The following is an 18,491-nucleotide window of genomic DNA, read 5'->3' as shown; positions in this document are numbered from 1 at the left end:
CTCCCAGCCTCCCATTTCCCTCCCCCTCCTCCCGCCCCTCTCTCCCTCCCCCCACTTTTCTCCTCCTCCCTCTCCAGTCCGAAGATTAGTCAGGGTTCCCTGCCCCGTGGAAATCCAAGGTCCTCCCCGCTCCGTCCATGTCTAGGAAGGTGAACATCCACACTGGCTAGGCTCCCACAAAGTCAGAACATGAAGTAGGATCAAAACCCAGTGGCATTGTCCTTGGCTTCTCATCAGCCCTCATTGTTCGCCATGTTCAGAGAGTCCGGTTTTATCCCATGCTTTTTCAGTCACAGATCAGCTGGCCTTGGTGAGCTCCCAATAGATCATCCCCACTGTCTCAGTGGGTGGGTGCACCCCTCGTGGTCCTGACTTCCTTGCTCATGTTCTCCCTCCTTCTGCTCCTCATTGGGACCGTGGGAGCTCAGTCTTGTTCTTCTGTGTGGGTCTCTGTCTCTATTTCCATCCATCGCCAGATGAAGGCTCTATGGTGATATGCAAGATATTCATCAGTATGGCTATAGGATAGGGTCGTTTCAGGTTCCCTATCCTCAGCTGCCCAAGGAACTAACTGGGGACTTCGTCCGGAGATCCTGGAAGCCACTCTAGGTTTGAGACTCTTGCCAACCCCTAAGATGGCTCCCTTAATTCTTAATTACACTTTTTTTTTTTTTTTTGCCTGTTAACTTCTCTGTTTCAAGATTAAGGTTAATGGTGTGATCTCTCAACTTCCCACTCCTATCCCCATGTCCCCTACTTTCTACACTGTCTCCCACCATGAAGAACTCCTTTCCCTCTGGAAAGAGAAGTTAAACTCTTTCTTTCTGCCATATGTTAGCTTTGGTCATGCTGTTGATAAGAGCAACTGAGAAGTAACTGAAACATTTATTTTGCTTGAAGTCATATGTACAGTTGCATCCATTTTTCTGCAGGATTATGTTTTTACAGCTCAAAATATCCCATTGAATGTATGAATCACATTTGTATATCCATTATCTGTTGATTGGCTGAGTTTATTTCTTTACTATTGTGAATTGAAAAGTGTGATAAATATGTAATAAATATGGCCATGTATTTATCTTTGTAGTAGAATGTGGCATTCTTTGACTTTATGGCCAATAATGGTATAAGTGTATAATAAGGTAATTCTCTTTTATTGTTTTTAGAAGACTTTCAGCTAATTTTGGGGATCATATCCTATGCTATTGTATTCTTTTCATATTTTGCTTTGACTACAAGTGGTCTCAAAGTGTCTCCTCTATGTATTGTTTAGCAGTTGTGCTGCTCCTTGCTGTGAATTAAGTTCTCTGACCCACGTTGAACTGATATTTTGTGCACAATGAAAGAAATGAGTCTACTTTTAACCTTTTAAACATGTATATGGTTTATTGCCAGTACCACTACGTAAAAATAATCTATGATCCGAAATGCATACTTTGACAACTTGTCAAATCTTTGGTTTATGGAGTTGAAAGGATTCATCTCTGTCTGTGCTTTCTTCTATTCCATTGGCCTGTCAAACTTTTGTGGCAGCATCATGTTATCCTGATCACTAAGATTATCTAGTGTAGTTTAGGTAGAATGTCTCTGCCTAGTCTCTGCTCAGAACTGTTTTCTCTCTTTCACATACACCCTCTATCTCTTTCTGTCTCTATTTGTCTCTCTCTGTGTATGTGTTTGTGTGTGTGTGTGTGTCTATGTGTGTGTGTAGGACTGGTTTTTGGTAATATTATGAATGATTTCTTTAGAATTTTATGAAGATTACATTGATTCTATAGTTTTACTTTAGTAATATAATGTTTTTACAACCTTGACTCTCACCATTCAGTATTATATATCAATTATATTGTATCTTTAATATTTTCTTTGGTTTATTTAAAGATTTACAAAATTTTCATTGTAAGAAATTTCACCTTCTTGGTTAGTTGTATTACTGAGTATTGTTTACAAATAAACATAAGTGTTCTCATAGATGACTGATGCAGAGTCATTTTGAAGTAGGAAGGCACTGTGAACCTGCTTGGATAGACTTAATGATACCACAATATGTGTTTAACCAGAGGAGTAACACTAAAGCGACAATATATGACCCAATTCATGGCACAGCAGTGTGACAAAGACCCCAAAACTCCCTTTTGCAATTGTAAAATGAAACAAATGATGCTATAAACAAACAAAGAAAAGCATTCTAACTTTATTTTTCTACATATCAAAAGGATGGAAGTAAGGAAAATACAAGAATGTGAATTTTATGGGCCCAGTCTGACATTGCTTTGCAATGTTCCTGAATACAGATGTTATATAAGTATCTGGTCATATTCTGAAGCTTATAGCCTCTAGGAAAGACCGAGTGGCCTTTGAGGATAGGGTCAAGAACTATTTGCAGAAGTGTGAACTACTTGATATATGTCAAGAATCTTGTTCTATCTCAGGATATGAGATTGCTGTTGTAGCCTCTCTGTTGGAATGAGAGGAAGAATGGAGGTAACACCTTTCTGAAAAATAATCTTTTGGAAGACTTTCCCAAACCATGACTGTCAAAACTTATGCATGGACTACAGGCCTTTTTTATTGTGTTGAACTTTAAAGTTATATTACACCTGATTGATTATCAAGGAATATACTCCAGGCAGAAACTGAGCAGGAAGGTGTGGACGGAAAAGGATTCAAGCTCAATTAGGTTTTCCAAGCAAAAGAATCTATTCAGGGGAGATAGCTCTCAAAAGGAACATCATGGGGAATAAATTATAAATATTGTGGTTAATTGTCTGTTATTCTGCCTGGAGACTGACTGGTTAATAGAAGCAAGTGCTGTTATACACTAACACTTAGTATATGGAAAACTTTTGAGAAGCAACCATATGTGGAGATCCTTCATCAGAAAAAACCCATTGACAAGGCAGTAAAACTAGAAAATCAGCTGCAAATGATCAGCTGTACCTACCTAGGGTGTCCACAGTGAAGTTCTGTGAGTGCAGAGAGCATGGCAGGCAATTCCAACTCTTCTCTAACTACCTAGAGCACAGGACATTTTATATGGGCAGAAATCTGTGGGGTAGCACTGTCTTCTGAGTCTGTGAGATGGCTCATATTAAAGAACGGTACTGTATTTGAGAAGAGAAAATGGATGAAAGTTGAAGTTTATCTGACTTAGCAATACATCTACTTAATATTAGGTTAATCAGAACTGTTGAAAAGCTTTAACAATATTCCCATGACTTGCATGGATTTTCTTTCTATGTTAACTTAGAGAGTCACATAATGCATGTACTATTATTCTTAATCTTCCATGTAGCTGGAGATACATGGAGATAGCTACATATCTATAACTGTTAAGATAGATCAAGAGAGACAGGTTGACAAAGAAAGAGAATGGTCTAAAGGGATTTGTTCAGGTGATATTTTAATTTGAAAATTTTCATCATCTGGAACCTTCCATCTACAGCCATTAGATTGGAAAGACTAAAGCTGAAATAGTAGAAACATCACTCTCAATGTCTGTGTATGTGCTGACATGCATCCTTCGATGTTCAAGAACAAGAGTGTATAACTTGAGAACCGCGACTGCTGTGCAAGTTAGAGCAGAGAGTTTTTCTCTATTCTGCCCTAATGTTCTATGTAGGCTTTCTGCAGTGTGAATTGTGCCAGCCTAAACAGGTCTGAGAGCTAGTTTCCTTTATTCAACTTACAAAGATCTCATGTGGGATTTACTGGTTGCTTAGAGAATCATCGCAGGCTTTATTAGTGTCACTTGATGTTTGCTCCGTTCAGCCAACCTTCATCTCACCCAATTAAAAATTGCTTGTTGCACACTGATTTCATGTAGGAAATATCAACAGCTAATTTTCAAGACAATGAAAAGAATTAAGTTGAATTCCTTTGTGGGCGTTTTGCAGTTTCAATGTTCCTTTCCTTTGATTTCTCAGAATAATTGCTCTTTGCTCAGAGCTGCTTGTATTAGTGTTTTATATCTGTATTCAAGCTGCAATGTCAATAGGTTTAAAGTAGCAGATGTGCTTACAAAAAAACTTGAAACTGTCAGCACCTTTTTCACTGTATTTGACAGTTAAGGAAGAATGCTTTCTTTTACCTCAGGCTTTTACCCAATCAGAAATTTCTTCTGGCTTTTCTCTGTGGTAGCGCGCGTGTGTGTGTGTGTGTGTGTGTGTCTGTGTGTGTGTGTGTGCATGTATGTGTTTGTGAGGGGGTTGCTTTTATGAGTTTTCCTTATACCAGTTTGAACTTCATCTATCTAAATAATTAAAGGTGACTTTGAACTCCTGAGTCTTTTGATTGTTTCACCATGATTGAATTTTGTGTTTGATGGGAGCTCTGGTTGATACAAAATATTAAACACTGAATTATTTTATGAGTACAAATTTTTTTCACATTGAAAATTTCTGATTTCAAATTTTTACATCAAAATTAGAACAAATTATATGTAAAATTATACTGTTATATATGTATTAAAATGTAAATATAAAGTAAGCCTCTGATATATAAATATAAATTATGTATAGATGTATAGTACAGTGTATAGGTAGGTTGTTGACTCTAATATGTTTTTCTATAAATGCTTTTTATATTTTGACTCTTGCATTCTTCTCAATAGCAAAAGTTGATATTCATAGCTATCAACAACTTGGATCACCTAACTGATTTGCATTTCACTTATTCATAAAAAGGACAAATTCATATTTATAGCACACTGTGTGCAGAGATGGGTATTTCCTCTCTCAAATGTGTGAGATTTTCTGTGTAAAATGGTAAACCTTTTTAAAATTTTTTTATCTGCAAATTTGAGAAACAAATCTCCAAAACACTTTAGATTGGAAGTATAAAACATTGTCTTAACACATGACATTTTGTTAACTTACTTTGTTTTCTGAACATCTATAAGAATTACAGTTAACTATAATCTCTTGAAAACCTTCTTTAGCAACAATCATCAAAGGAAATGCTGTATAAAAAGGTATATTGTTAGAGCTAGAAGCATAATTACTGAGTCATTTGTGACAAGGAAATATATTAACAACATCTAAAAGAAAATAAAACATTTTTGTTTTTAAATATTTGAATTGCTGATAGCTTAATTGAATTGCTTGTGTGTGTATGTGTTTGTTCATATGTGTGTATGTATGAGTATATATGTGTTTGTTCATGTGTGTGTGTATGTATAGTTTCTTCGTGTGTGTGTGTGTGGATTTGTAACCACATACATATAATCAGGATCAAATGATAGAACTTGTTCTCACAGAAGTTGGATGTATTACAGTGGTAAAGAGAAATGGACAACAAGCATTTTCATGGATGGTTGTGCATGCCTATAATCCTAGTACTTAAGAGGCAGAGGCAGGGAGATCTCTTATGAGTTAAAGGTCAGCCTGCTCTACAAGAACTAGTTCTAGGACAGGCTCCAGAGCTAAGAGAAATATTGTCTTGAAAAACAAAAACAAAATAAAAAAGAGGAAAAAGAAAAATAATGTATGGTGAGGGTAAAAATAACTGCATTCCAGAGTCAATTGACAATTTCTGTCAATAACTCAAAGTGCATACCAATGTATACCCACTCCAACAAAGCCACACCAAGTAATAGTGTCACTTCCTGTGAGATTACATGGGCCAATCACATTCAAACTACCGCATTCCACTCCCTGGCCACCATAAAGTTGTAATAATACAAAATACATATAGTCCAACTTCAAAAGTTCCCACAGTCTATCACAGTCTCAATAATGTTTCAAAGTTCAACCTCTTCTGGGATTCTTGCAATCCCTTAACTGTAATCCCCTATAAAATAAATATCAAAGAAAAAATATTTCCAACATACATAAAATACAGGAAATGTATTACCATTCCAAAATGTAGGGAAGAGGGAATAGTGAAGAAGTACTGTACCAACGTAAGACTGAAAACCAGCCGGCAAACTCCAACTCTGTGTGTGATGTTTAAATGCTCTTCAGATATTCAGATATGTTCAGCTTTGTTGACTACAACACACGTCTTTCTTTTGGACTGGTTCCATGCCCTGTTAGCAGCACTCCTCGGCAGGTATACCACAAGTCTGGCATCACTAACATCTTGCGTTCTCCAAGGCAATCCTGGATTTAACTTCACAGCTTCAGCCAATGGCCTTTCTACATGGCCTCCAACCACAGACACCCTTGACACATGCCAGACCTCAGTGGCTTACTTGACATCTAAGCAAATTCCATAACTCATTTCTTCTATCTTAAATTCTAAAACCAGAATCAATTGGCCAAAGCTGCCAACTATTACTTCTTACTGGGGCTGGAACTATCTCCCTCATTCAAGTACATCTTCATCAGTTTTCTGTCCTTTACACTGCCTAAGCTTAGCTGTCCTGAAACTTGCTCTGTAGACCAGACTGTGCTCAAACTCAGAGATCCGTCAGCCTCTACCTTCCAAGTACTGCTATGTAAGGTATGCCCCACAATACCTAGCTCTAAGTCTTGCTTTTCACAGGTTGAAAACTTATCTGGGTAGGATCTTGCTTTGAGGTCAGGACTCCCCTTATCCCATTTCCTTATTTGTTGATCTCTTTGAACACAGGACTTTGCTCCATTACACTTGCTACTGCTCTTATTTTCCTTAAAATGTTCATTTTGTAATTTACCTTGCTCATCTTGCTCCTTTTCCTTATAAATTTTCATTAGCATTACCAAAAATATCCACAGGACAGAGTCTATAATGGGCCATTTTGAGATTTTTTTTTTCTGTCAATGGGTTTATTCTATACTTCTGCTCTTTAGCCTCAGGCAAACTCTTCTGACAAGGTCAAAAGGCAACTAGTTCTTCGCCAAAATATCACAAGAATGACCTCTAGGAAGCATACTAAATTCTCCTCTGAAACCACTTAAATAAGCCCATCATAGTTCAAATAACTCTTAGCACCTCTGTCTTCCATACTCCTATTACTATCATCCAGTTCCCAATGCTTAAAGCATTTCACTCTCTCCAGAACCAATTCCCCCAAACAAGCGCAAGGTCTGTCTATCTCAACAATATTCCACATATTGCCTAATTACATTCAAACTACCACATCCTGTGAACAACCTAGGGTTGACCATCTGTCTAGTTTTGCAGCTGTTCAGTCCCAAAGAAATACACAAAAGCTTATATTAAGTATAAACTGTCTGGCTTGATAGTTAGGTTTATTATTAACCAGCTATTCCAACTTAAATTAACCCATAATTCTTATTTATGTTTAGCCACATGTCTTGGTATATTTTCTCAGTAAGGCATTCTCATCTTGCTTCCTCTGCATCTGGCTTGTGACTGTGTCTCTGCCTTTCCTCTTCCCAGAATTCTTTTAGTCTGGTTGCCTTGCCTATACTTGATGCCTGGCATTTTATTAAATCAACATGAGTGACAAATCTTTACAGTGTACAAAAGCATTATCCCACAGCAGCCTCCCTATTTTCCTTTCTAAACAAGGCCTGGAATCTTGTCTCCTTTGTTTAGCTTTTTTTTTTTTTTCTGACCACTGTCTATAACAACCTAGTCCTTGTTATCTATTTCCATCATTAGGACTTTCTTCAACTCTTTAAGATTAAAGGTGAATCATCCTCCTCAAAAGATATAGATTAAAGGTTGGTCTTCCCACTTCAAATTTTTAATTAAGAAAAATTTCTCACAGATGTACCCAGCCAATTGGATTTTAGTTAATTTTAGATGTAGCTGACAACGCACATATGCACTATCATTTAATATGAATACAACATGTCTATTATGTATATCAAGGAAATTTTCTTTCTGTTATCCTACTGAGGCTCTGCCTGCTTGCTTTATGTTATCAGTTTACTTAGTTGTTTTAGATTATCTTGAATAAGATTGTATTTGAAACACATCTGGAAACTATCAAGCTCATGACGAGTTTTCAATCACTTTTCCATTTTTTGATCTAATCTAGAAAGTAACTGTTCTTTACTATATATATATATATATATATATATATATATATCACATATTCATATCACATCAATGATAGAAACCTAATAGCTGCTACTCACATTTTAAAACATGCTTTCCATCTTGAAAAAAAAAACCACTTCTTTCTTCCAATTAACCTACTAGATTCTCTGTTAAATTCTGCCAGGTTTATTTAAGGTTTTGAGGGGTTGGTTAGGCATGGTTTTCGTTTCTAAACATTTTTTTTTCTTTCAGATGAACACACGCTTCATTTCAGAAACAGCCTGTGAAACCATCTCTAATTATCATGTTTCACATTTTCTATGAATGGCCTCATTTTTATCTTTCTGAAATCTCAAAACAGGTGCAGAGCGTATGTACATCTCATTTAATACAAATACACTACCTCAATCATACCATGTTTTCAGGAAATTTTCTCTCTTTAGCCTGCTGGTGTTCTGCTCACATGCTTGCTTCTTGCTCTCAGTTTGCTTAGTTGTCTTAGGAAAATTATATTGATTAGAATGTTATTTGAAAGACACCTGGAAACTGTTAAGCTCATGATGGGTTTTCAATCACATTTCCAATTATTTTGATTTAATCTAGAAAGTTACTGCACATTAAGTCATGTTCATTTTATAAGATGAAAAGATTCATAATAAATATTTATTGGGTTTTAATAATATCCCAATCTTATTTATTTTTAACATTTATATTAATTTTAATTCTTTCTGATGTATAAAAGACACATTTTATTATGTTCTACAGTTTTGCTTAAATGTTCTAATCAAACTCCATTTAAGAACTTCGTTACTCTCCAGACTTTACTCATTTTCTGGTATTGAACTCTGAATTATTCTATGTTATTGGATACATGCTGTACTAGGCTATGTTATTTCTGATACAATAACAAAATAAAATGAATATTTTGTGTAATATTTTTCTATCTATTTTGATTTCCCACATGCATTACCTCTTTAAAAGATGTTATAATATTATAGCTACATAGATAACATTATAACTTCACATTTCAAGTGAATCGTTGATGATAAGCAATTTAATAAAATATATGGCACCATTTAATTTACTCACAGTGTTATTGAGTAGTGTAAGGAAAGAACTCTAAGTTGTGATCAGAGTACAAAAGCTACTGTGTAAGGCAAGTTTAACGTTGAAACTGATATGTTATCATCTTTATTGGATGACTACTATTGGAACAATTACTGTGAGGTAGCACATTACTCCTAAAAATATTTTCAGGTGTCATTTTTTTTTTGGAATTTTCAATAAAATCTGAAATTATTATTTTACATAAATACATAAATTTCATTTAAGAATTCATTATCTAATATAGTTTCTTGCCTGGGACCATAAGGTTTGGTACATGCTCATAACCTGAGTGTGACTTGACAAATCACCATTTCATCCAGGCACCTCTCGCCACTGCTGGTCAACACCTTGCCAATGGGGACCACTGTGTCTGTGTTTGATACCAAATGAGTGTTTTATTCCCTTTCCAGCGGGAATCTTGTCTTCCCTGAGAACCTCTATATCATCAAGTTAAGATTCTATTTTGGCTAATGATTAAGTTTTCTATTTCACTGTACAGGTCCAAAGTGGTACCCTTCCCGAGTTGGCCTGCAACTAGAATATGGTAAGACCTGTTTCAACCAGTCAATTTATGTAGTTTAGAATCTGTCTTCTGACCTCACATTCATTACGTAGTCTATGCATGTAAATACCATACCATTTGAGTCTAATATTCCACTGCTTCTCCACTCTTCTTTGAGCATTATTTTTAATTCTTATTTTGATTCCATAAATAGAATTCTATGATAAAAAAGGAAAAATAATGAAATTGAAGAAAATGCAACATCCACTAATAAATGTTACATTAGCAGAATTTTAACAGATAAGTATATTTATGTGTTCCACCTAAGAACCAGTATTATTGATATTGCATCTACTGGATCTCACATGTAAAGCTTTCTGTTTATTGGCATATAAAGTATGTTAAATAAACATGTATCTTTTATCCTTATCTGTGCTACTGTGTTTCAGAGTGTTCTGGTTGGTGCACTGGAATTTCTTTGAATGGCACTGAAATGACATACTGAAAAGCTGAAACATGAGCAAAAAGGACTTTGATTTTCATAATTACCAAGAAAAGCATAGTGCACACCCTTCATATAATATCTATGGCAAACACCTAGATGTAGGAAATGTCCCTGAATCTACCCCATTGTTCAAAACAATTATCTGAAGACCTGCTTGTGTTGAGTTTGCTTGAGCAAATATANATAATGGGTTTAAATGGACAAAACATTATCCACAGGGATGGCAGGTGCTTTATCTATACTTGTTCACTATCTCTATGTTTTTCAGAATTTCTCTTCCTTGACATAAAGAAATTTTCTGAGAAGCTAATGGATATGTCTCCTGATTCCTTAGTATTAGAGTGGAATGAGTGACTAGGGCTGGGAAAATGGGTCAATAAATAAAGAGATTGTTTGCAAATTTGTATCCTCAGCAACTGGAGTAATAGCCAGATTGAGGGCATTTGCCTATATTTCAGGAACTGGTTGAGTGTGATAATGTCAGGACCATCCTTGGAGTTTGAAGGCCAGCTAGAATTAAGAAGAGAAATGGAAAAATGGAAGGAAATACTGAGGCCAATTTCTGTCTTCCAACCACACATGCACAGGAGGATGTACATAAACATCTCTCTTACACACACAAACATACACAGAGGTTGTTATGATTTATGATGCATCTGTTTTTTTTTCTTTTCAAAATTTCATATTGTTTGAAATGTATTAAACGACTAAAAAATTCAGAGTGCTGCTATTTGAAGTTTTTAAAGATAATAGCAGAATATAAATTGATTCCCATGCTAAAGAACCCAATAAGTGTCTGTCAGAAAGTTTTCAGCATATTTTCAAAGATATAAAAGATCCTAATTTTTATTTTACAGATATTCTAGGATCTTATGCATTACTGTCATACTAGTATTGACCATTTTGATTGCAAATTGTTTATAATGCCAAATTCACTCTCTGTAGTTATATAATGTTAGCAAAAATGATGCTTAGAGCAACTTCCCTTTACACTCACATACACATACAATACACACACACACACACACACACACACACACACACACTCATTCACTCACACAAAAACACCTATTCCCTAGATTATCTACTTAAGACACACTAAAGCTGGAGCCAAGTGGTTGTTGGGTTGAATTTTCATGGGAAAGTTCTCATGTCAGCTCCCTTCCATCTTTTCATGAAATCTAAAGACAGTCTATATTTTTCACTGAAACCTTTTTGAAAACTTTGTGGGTGAGGAAAGTTAGTACACAAATTATTCAAATTGAATGATGCATGTCTTATAATGTTCATATTTGTTATGTCATGACTGCATAGTTCAAGTCCCAAGTAGTCATCAGTTTTGTATTAAGAAATTCTTTGTCACTGTACCATGAAATTATATTTAAATACCACTTTCTCATTGATTTATTTTAGGTGGCCCCTTTTTGAAGGACTATGTCACGATTCAAAGTGTTGCAGCTTCCTCAATTATCACACTCTATTTTACAGACTTAGGTCGACAAGTCAGTTGGACCACAGTAAGTGTCAATTGTAGTTTATTATATATGCCCTGTTTTATTAATTTCATGTTCATATTTAATGTCTTTTCCTTGTAGTAATAGGAATTCGACTACAGTTCTAGTGAAATCTTTGGCCAAGGTTTTATTGAAGCACTAGTCATTAGTAGTTAAAGAAAGGAAATAAACATGGTTTTTATGTGAATTCAGCTTTTAAAAAAGAATCTATCTGTATATTTTATGCTTTGTCCAATGAGTGATATTGCTTCAACTTTGCCTTTTCCAGAAGCCTAGATATTTCAAGGATATTCTTCTCAATGAAATTAGAAACTGTAGATAGAATAGTTAAAATAAAGGCAGTCCTAATACAAAAAATGCCAATAATGAAGAAGTAAGACTTCGTTAGGCTTATGGATAGTTCCTTAGGCTTCTTTCTCCTCACCCCATCTTTCAGAACAATTGTAGTTCTCAAAATTGATTCATCTGAATTTAATGATATGGAAACAAGAAGGCTACATTAAGGAAATGAAGGTGAAAGTTCTTGAATCAACTTCAAGAGGTTGAGTTACTTATGATTGACGCAATCGAATAATAGAAAAGTTTCAGCAGCAAGGGTAAACTCTATAGGTCTTTTAGTGAAAAAAAAAATCCAGTATGGTAAGTAATTCTTGCTAGGATCTACAGAGAATGTGGCCTTCTCTGTCTTCACTTTCTTTTCTCAATAGACATATTTTTGGCATACTTTACAAAAAAGGAACACTTGTGTTTTGAAATATAATATGATCTATATTTATAATGTGTTTATTTCAGCATTTTCATTTAAATTGACTTTGTTTCAATGGTACTAAAATCAAATTTAATCATGCATTAAGTTTTAAATACTTGCTTTATATTATCAATTTAAAAATTATTAAATATGGATAGTAGAGATATTGTCCAGCACATATGCACAGGCTACAGGTTCAATTCTCAGCACCAACCTCACTTTTCATAGTTCTCTGTCCAATAACCTCTCCCGGCTTGCACAGGCACTCATGTCCACATTGCATAAACATGCACATGGACACAGCACATGAATACATAAATAAACAAATTAATATTTAAAAATAATAAATATGCATGTTCATTTATATATTAAAAGTTTTCTATGGGACAGAAATTCATATTTATACTTATTAATAAAATACTGTCATATTTGTTACCTTTCCAATTTAATCTTATGATATATTTTCCTTCTGAATTATGTAACAAATTCTTCTATAGTAGAGTTATGTGTTGGTATGAAAAAGTAGTTTTAGTTAGCACTGTGGATCCATTGAATACTAAAATGTTAGACTAATATTAAATTTAAAATAATATTAATTCTTGTAAAACATAGGAATGTTAAGGTAAAACTGATGATGGGTATGTTTTTAAAAAAAACATTTAATACTTAATATGAAGCTTAAGAGTACTTTGTTAAAGATAGTACAGATAGGAATATCTTATTTGCAACGATTCAAAAATTGTAAAATCCTTTGAGCAAACCTGATGAAAAATAATTTTGTTTGCAAGGATTGTGTCAAGATGAGAGGCATTAGCCAAGAGCTCATTAGAAACTTCTAGTTGCATGAATGGAATAAGCAATGAAGAGAAGAACTACAGTAGAATTTTTTGATAACTGCACTAGAAAATTATACCTTGTTTGAGAGGAAAGTCATCTAAGTGACCAACGAAGCTCCAGAAATAGCCTAGATATTTGAAAATCAGTCCTACGGCTCAATTTTTTTTTTCCTCTAAATGGGTCAGTTTTATAAAATGCTGAAACTGTGCATTGCAATCACACCATTTTGTATCCACTAAGCTGTACAATCAAACTATTTTACCACACAATACCCTTATATATATTTATAAACTATTAAAATGTTTACCTAGAATAAGCCATTTTGAGTCAATAGAAACTGTTAGATGTCACAAAATCAAATAATGTTTTGAATAGCATTTTTTAAGTATTGGTGGTCAACAAATAATGAAATATGTCTTCATTACTAAATGACTTAGACAAATGGCTAAAATATTAAGACATTTCTCACTACACAAACACTGTAATCTAATTATAGTTGAACTCATTATTTTACATTCATCTGTGTGTTCAAGTATTTATAGCACTAAGTTTCATATCTCTGTGATAGTACTTCTGAGTAGTCAGCTGTTTCCTTATTGTAAGGGGGCTTATATCTCTTCCTCTTATTTTTATACATAGAGAATGCTTTATTGGTGGGACAAATAGGATTGGGAAAAACATTTATTGTTCTCTAAGTCTTGCTCCTGTGGGACTGACCCTGTTTGTTCCATTATGAATTCTAGCTTTCTTTTAATTATTATCAATTCATTTTACAGATCTGTAGTGGGTTTCCTTTGAAATAGAGTTCAATCATTTTCAATTATTCGCTATTATGTGTCATTATCTGTGTACATAATTATTTAACTATATTGGACACCCATAAAATTTTGATGCTATGTATAAAATCTTCATACAGTTCCTTCCTAAGTCAATGATTTGAAATTAATTTCTCCTCAACGTTGTTTTAGCTTTCACCATGCAAATAGTTTTCGGTTTGAGTGCAGTGGGATTTAACGACATTGTCTTAGTGACATGTTTGCAGCACTGTATTTTCACTCCTCTTATCCCAGATTCATAGGGCTTTACATCTTTTCTTTTTAGCACTTTGTGTTGTGATTCTCTATGCACATTTCATTTGTTTTTATTTAAATACTTATAACCTTTTCATCATCAAACTTACTGTAGTCTTTTAATATTTATTTCAGTTTTATAGGCATCTTTTGTTTTTTTTTTTATTGTCTCAATTAGTATTGAACTTTTCTAGTAGTTCAATATTATCTTTGCATTTTTATCTTATTTTAGTTGACCAATTCTGGTAACCAGAATTTTGTAGTTTATACTCTTTAAAATGTCACATAATTATATATTTAGTTTAATGTTACTTACATAAAGTTACCTTAAGAATTATTTATTTATCTGCTAATTAATCTTGTTTTTACTTGTCATCTGTTGTTTTAACAGTCTAAATGTTTTTAAGTCAGAGTATGCTGCTATAATAGTATATGCCCAAAATGTATTCTGATGAGCCTATTTTCCATATAGCTGAATTCTTTTGGTGTACAGATTACATTTGGTACCATTAACCCCCACAAAAAAGCAGTACACTGCTTTATTCAACCCAATACCTTGAGGAATCACCACAATTTTTGTCATCTTAAATAAAAGTATGTGACTTTTATTCCCTGTAATATGTCATAGAATGTCAATATACATTTACTTCATAAAATTTCATATCTTCATTTAGGTCTTGATTATTTCTGCAAAATATCAGCTTTTTATGTTAATAATAATAGGTTTGATCATTGGGTTGTCCAGTTTTATTTTGACATCAACAGTTTGATTTTAGTATCTATAATTATGCTTCTGCATAGTTTATTATTGATATACTGCATTAATTGAGCATGTTTTTAAAACTTTATAAAAATATACATATATTTTTATTTCTTCATCAGTGGCTTCTCTGTCATCCTTCTAGGTTTCTATTTTTTTACTTTCTTGAACTCGATATTTTCCAATACCTAAATTGTCTATCTTTCCTTTTATTTCCTTGGACACACAGATAGATATTCTTAAGCATAAGTGTGTCAATCCTGTTATTTGTACCTTTAGTAGATTCATGTTTTATAATTTGTTCTTACTCTTGATATGAATCGCAACATCCCCATTTTAATGCATATAGATTTTACGTAAAATATTAATGATTTCTAGATATTTAGATGAAATTAATGTTGAAGACAATTTATCTCATTTAAGATGCATAATGGTACTAATGACCTTGAGAAATCTTGTTGAGATTTATGACTGAAATAATTTCATGTTGAGATTTATTATTCATGGAGACTTTTTAGAAACAGCCTTCATCCTTGACAGATAACATCTATGGGTTATAAACTTTCCTTTCCAAAACATGTAGAAAAACAATGTGTTCTTCTTCTTCAAAAACATCATAGCCAGGATCAGTCACTTCTCCAAAGTCCATTTTTACAGACAATAATAAGAAATTAAGTTTTCAGCAACTCAGTAGCTTCTGATTTCTGGAAACATTTTAAAATAGTGTTTTGGTTTTTTTCCCTTTTAACTCATTGTTATACTTTGTTTGAGTTACTTAGTACATCTGAAAGATTTACATAGTTCATATCATTCATATAATAGTTAGACTAAAACAAATAATTCCATTTTTCCTTACATAATATTATCATCAGTGATAGTCACTAGTGCAAATTGATACTACTTTTAAGAGAATACAGTTTTTAATGCACAGCTCTCCTTTGTTTCACAGTTGTTTAAAACCACTGAGGTTTTTTTTTTTTGTGAATTTTCAACATTTCTGAAATATGCTGCTTAATTTGGTTTCAGGTGTAAAATAGACATAAATAAGAATGCAAACTACCAACATCATCATACTAAGAATGCCTAAGACAATTTCCAAGAAATCTTAAGTTCATTGAGAAAAAGTTAAGTGTAGAAAAGCTACTCAATATATAACCACGTTTTTTTTTTTTGTTATTCTTATTGAAAGGTGGTTTTGTCTCTTCATTGTAAATCAGGTGGTCTTGCATACCTGCTGGTGCTTGACTTACACATTCAATTATGCACCAGTCTTCTTCTCTATAATAAGACTTGCCATAGCTGATCACCGACATCTTTAACACAAACAAATCTGATTCTTTTGGTTGTCCAAGTGTATAGGACACAAGAATTCCTACACCATTTAGATTGTATCACCTGATATAAATAATGCAGGTGTTAGTTTACAGTGTATGGAAGATATGCAATTTTATGCAGCTACTAAGCCATTTTATGTAAGGAATTTGGCTATGCAAATTTTGGTACCATGGGACCATAGAATTGTTTTTCTAAAGATATCAAATGTAAACAACTCCAAACTCCCAAGAGCCTCCATTGTCTAGTTAAATTAAAGCAAATTTCAAGAAAAGCATTATGTAAGTGTAATGTGGAAAAAAATGAAGGGAAAAGTACATTAACATAATATAAAGTAAATAAATTAGAACTTTAGTGTAATTCCTGAATTCAAAATAAAAACAAGGCCTTACTGTTTATAATACTTTCCAGAATTTCTGTGTCCTTACCACTTTCTGTGCTTGCCTATTCATAAGTATCTGTTTGGACTCTATTTCAAGTTTTCCTTGGAACAGCAATTCCATTTTGCTAGCTATGACACTAATATATCCACGCAGTCTTTGCTTTTTATCATGGAACAATTTTGATAACCTTTTCAGTTTAAAAAGGTATCTTTCATCTTTTCTTTTATTTGCACTCAAATGAATGTTTTGAAAGAGATATTGTCCAGAAGTTACTGCCATTCTTTAGTGTATTCAAGATTTATAATTCACGTCTAGTTCCCATTTGAACTGCTATATTCTAGCATGCACAATGTTTGTAATAAAGTGCTGGCTTTTAAATTGAATTCATGTCTGCAAGCATACTATCTGAATTTTATTTAAGAGATGACAGAAAGAAGAACATAGTTTAATTTCCTCTGACTCTGAAGAACTTTATACATAATATCTGATAAAATTTTATTAGCTTAAATTATAGTGGCTTTTTATCAAATTTCACTATTATTCACAACATTTTTTCATATTGGATACATCATACAGAATTTGCTAAAACTTTGACTTTGTTTAATTAGATAGCATTGAAATAAATATTTAATTTTTTTCCTATAAAGAATATAGCCTTCTCAATATCACAAAATAATAACTGAAACTTTTTCTGGGATATTGGTAATGGTTAATTATCTCACTGTCTCTCTCTTCATGCTTGTTGTTTTTATCCTCTTCCTCTCTCTGTTGTTCTTCCTTTCTTGCTTAGATAGGGTCTCATTGCACCCTGTCTAGCTTCAACCTCATGGCAATTCTACTGCCGCATCCTCCCAAATGTTGGGTTAGAGATTTGCTCCAGCATGCTCAGCACAATATCTTTGCATTTCAATAATGAGGTATATCATAGATTATAACTTAATGAATTCTTTTATGAAATTTATATTATCCTACGTTTTACAGTTTTTATTATCACTAGTCTTTTTTGACTCATGGTATATACATTGCTAGTATAATTATAGCTAAAGAAACATAAGAATATAAATGTAACTATATAATTGCATTACATACTCTATTATATGAACCTAGATATATGTTCACATACAATACATAGTTATATAAATATGTACATATATGACCATGTAGGTACTTAGTCTTTTATGTAACCAAGACTGTTTTTAAGTTCATGATCCTCTTGACTCAGATTCAGTATTGCACACAGAAAGCTGAGCCTTTCTAGATCAATTAATTTAAATAAGGCAGTCTTCAACAACCAGGCCCACAGAAGAATACAGCAAGGAAAATTAAGATTCTGTTCCCAAGTAATTGCAAAATATGTCTAGTTGACACCTAAATCTAAGTATCATGGGGCATAATATTTTCAATTTTTAATTTTAATGATGGTCTAGTTAATTGAGTAAATGAAGGAATTATTCGGCAAAAAAGAAAGAAAAATTGAAAAAGTAGATACTGTCACTTATGTTTTTTCAGTGAGTGGGACACTTTATATAGAATATAGAATGGGTGGGCAAATTAAAAGTAGATGTAAAGGGAATTACTTAATAAGAAAAATTGATTTTGCATTATTTCTATTAAAGTCTGTTACTCAGTTCAAAATCAGATGATATAACTCGAATGTTTTTCTAGTTTCAAATCTGTCACTTTTATGTGTTTGTGGTGGATAAGTACTTAAAGTATAATGAACATTGAAAATACGAAACTCACTGCCTCAGAATGACCATTATAATATATGTGTGTGTATATATATATATATATATAT

General features: G+C 33.3%; 1 protein-coding gene across 1 annotated transcript in view; it reads left to right on the top strand.

Annotated features, from left to right (window-relative positions):
- Tecrl (trans-2,3-enoyl-CoA reductase like) overlaps nucleotides 1-18,491 on the top strand; it is a 55,466-nt gene that overhangs the window by 13,425 nt on the left and 23,550 nt on the right. The window contains exons 3-4 of the mRNA XM_050149686.1: nucleotides 9,542-9,586; nucleotides 11,463-11,566. Coding sequence (XP_050005643.1) covers nucleotides 9,542-9,586; nucleotides 11,463-11,566 — 149 coding nt within the window. The remainder of the gene's footprint in view (nucleotides 1-9,541; nucleotides 9,587-11,462; nucleotides 11,567-18,491) is intronic.

The sequence above is a fragment of the Alexandromys fortis genome, unplaced genomic scaffold, assembly GCF_014885135.2.
Source record: "Alexandromys fortis isolate MF-2015 unplaced genomic scaffold, M_Fortis_MF-2015_v1.1 scaffold_0, whole genome shotgun sequence".
NCBI classification, from domain to species: domain Eukaryota; kingdom Metazoa; phylum Chordata; class Mammalia; order Rodentia; family Cricetidae; genus Alexandromys; species Alexandromys fortis.
This window is presented reverse-complemented; position numbering and strand designations above follow the sequence as displayed.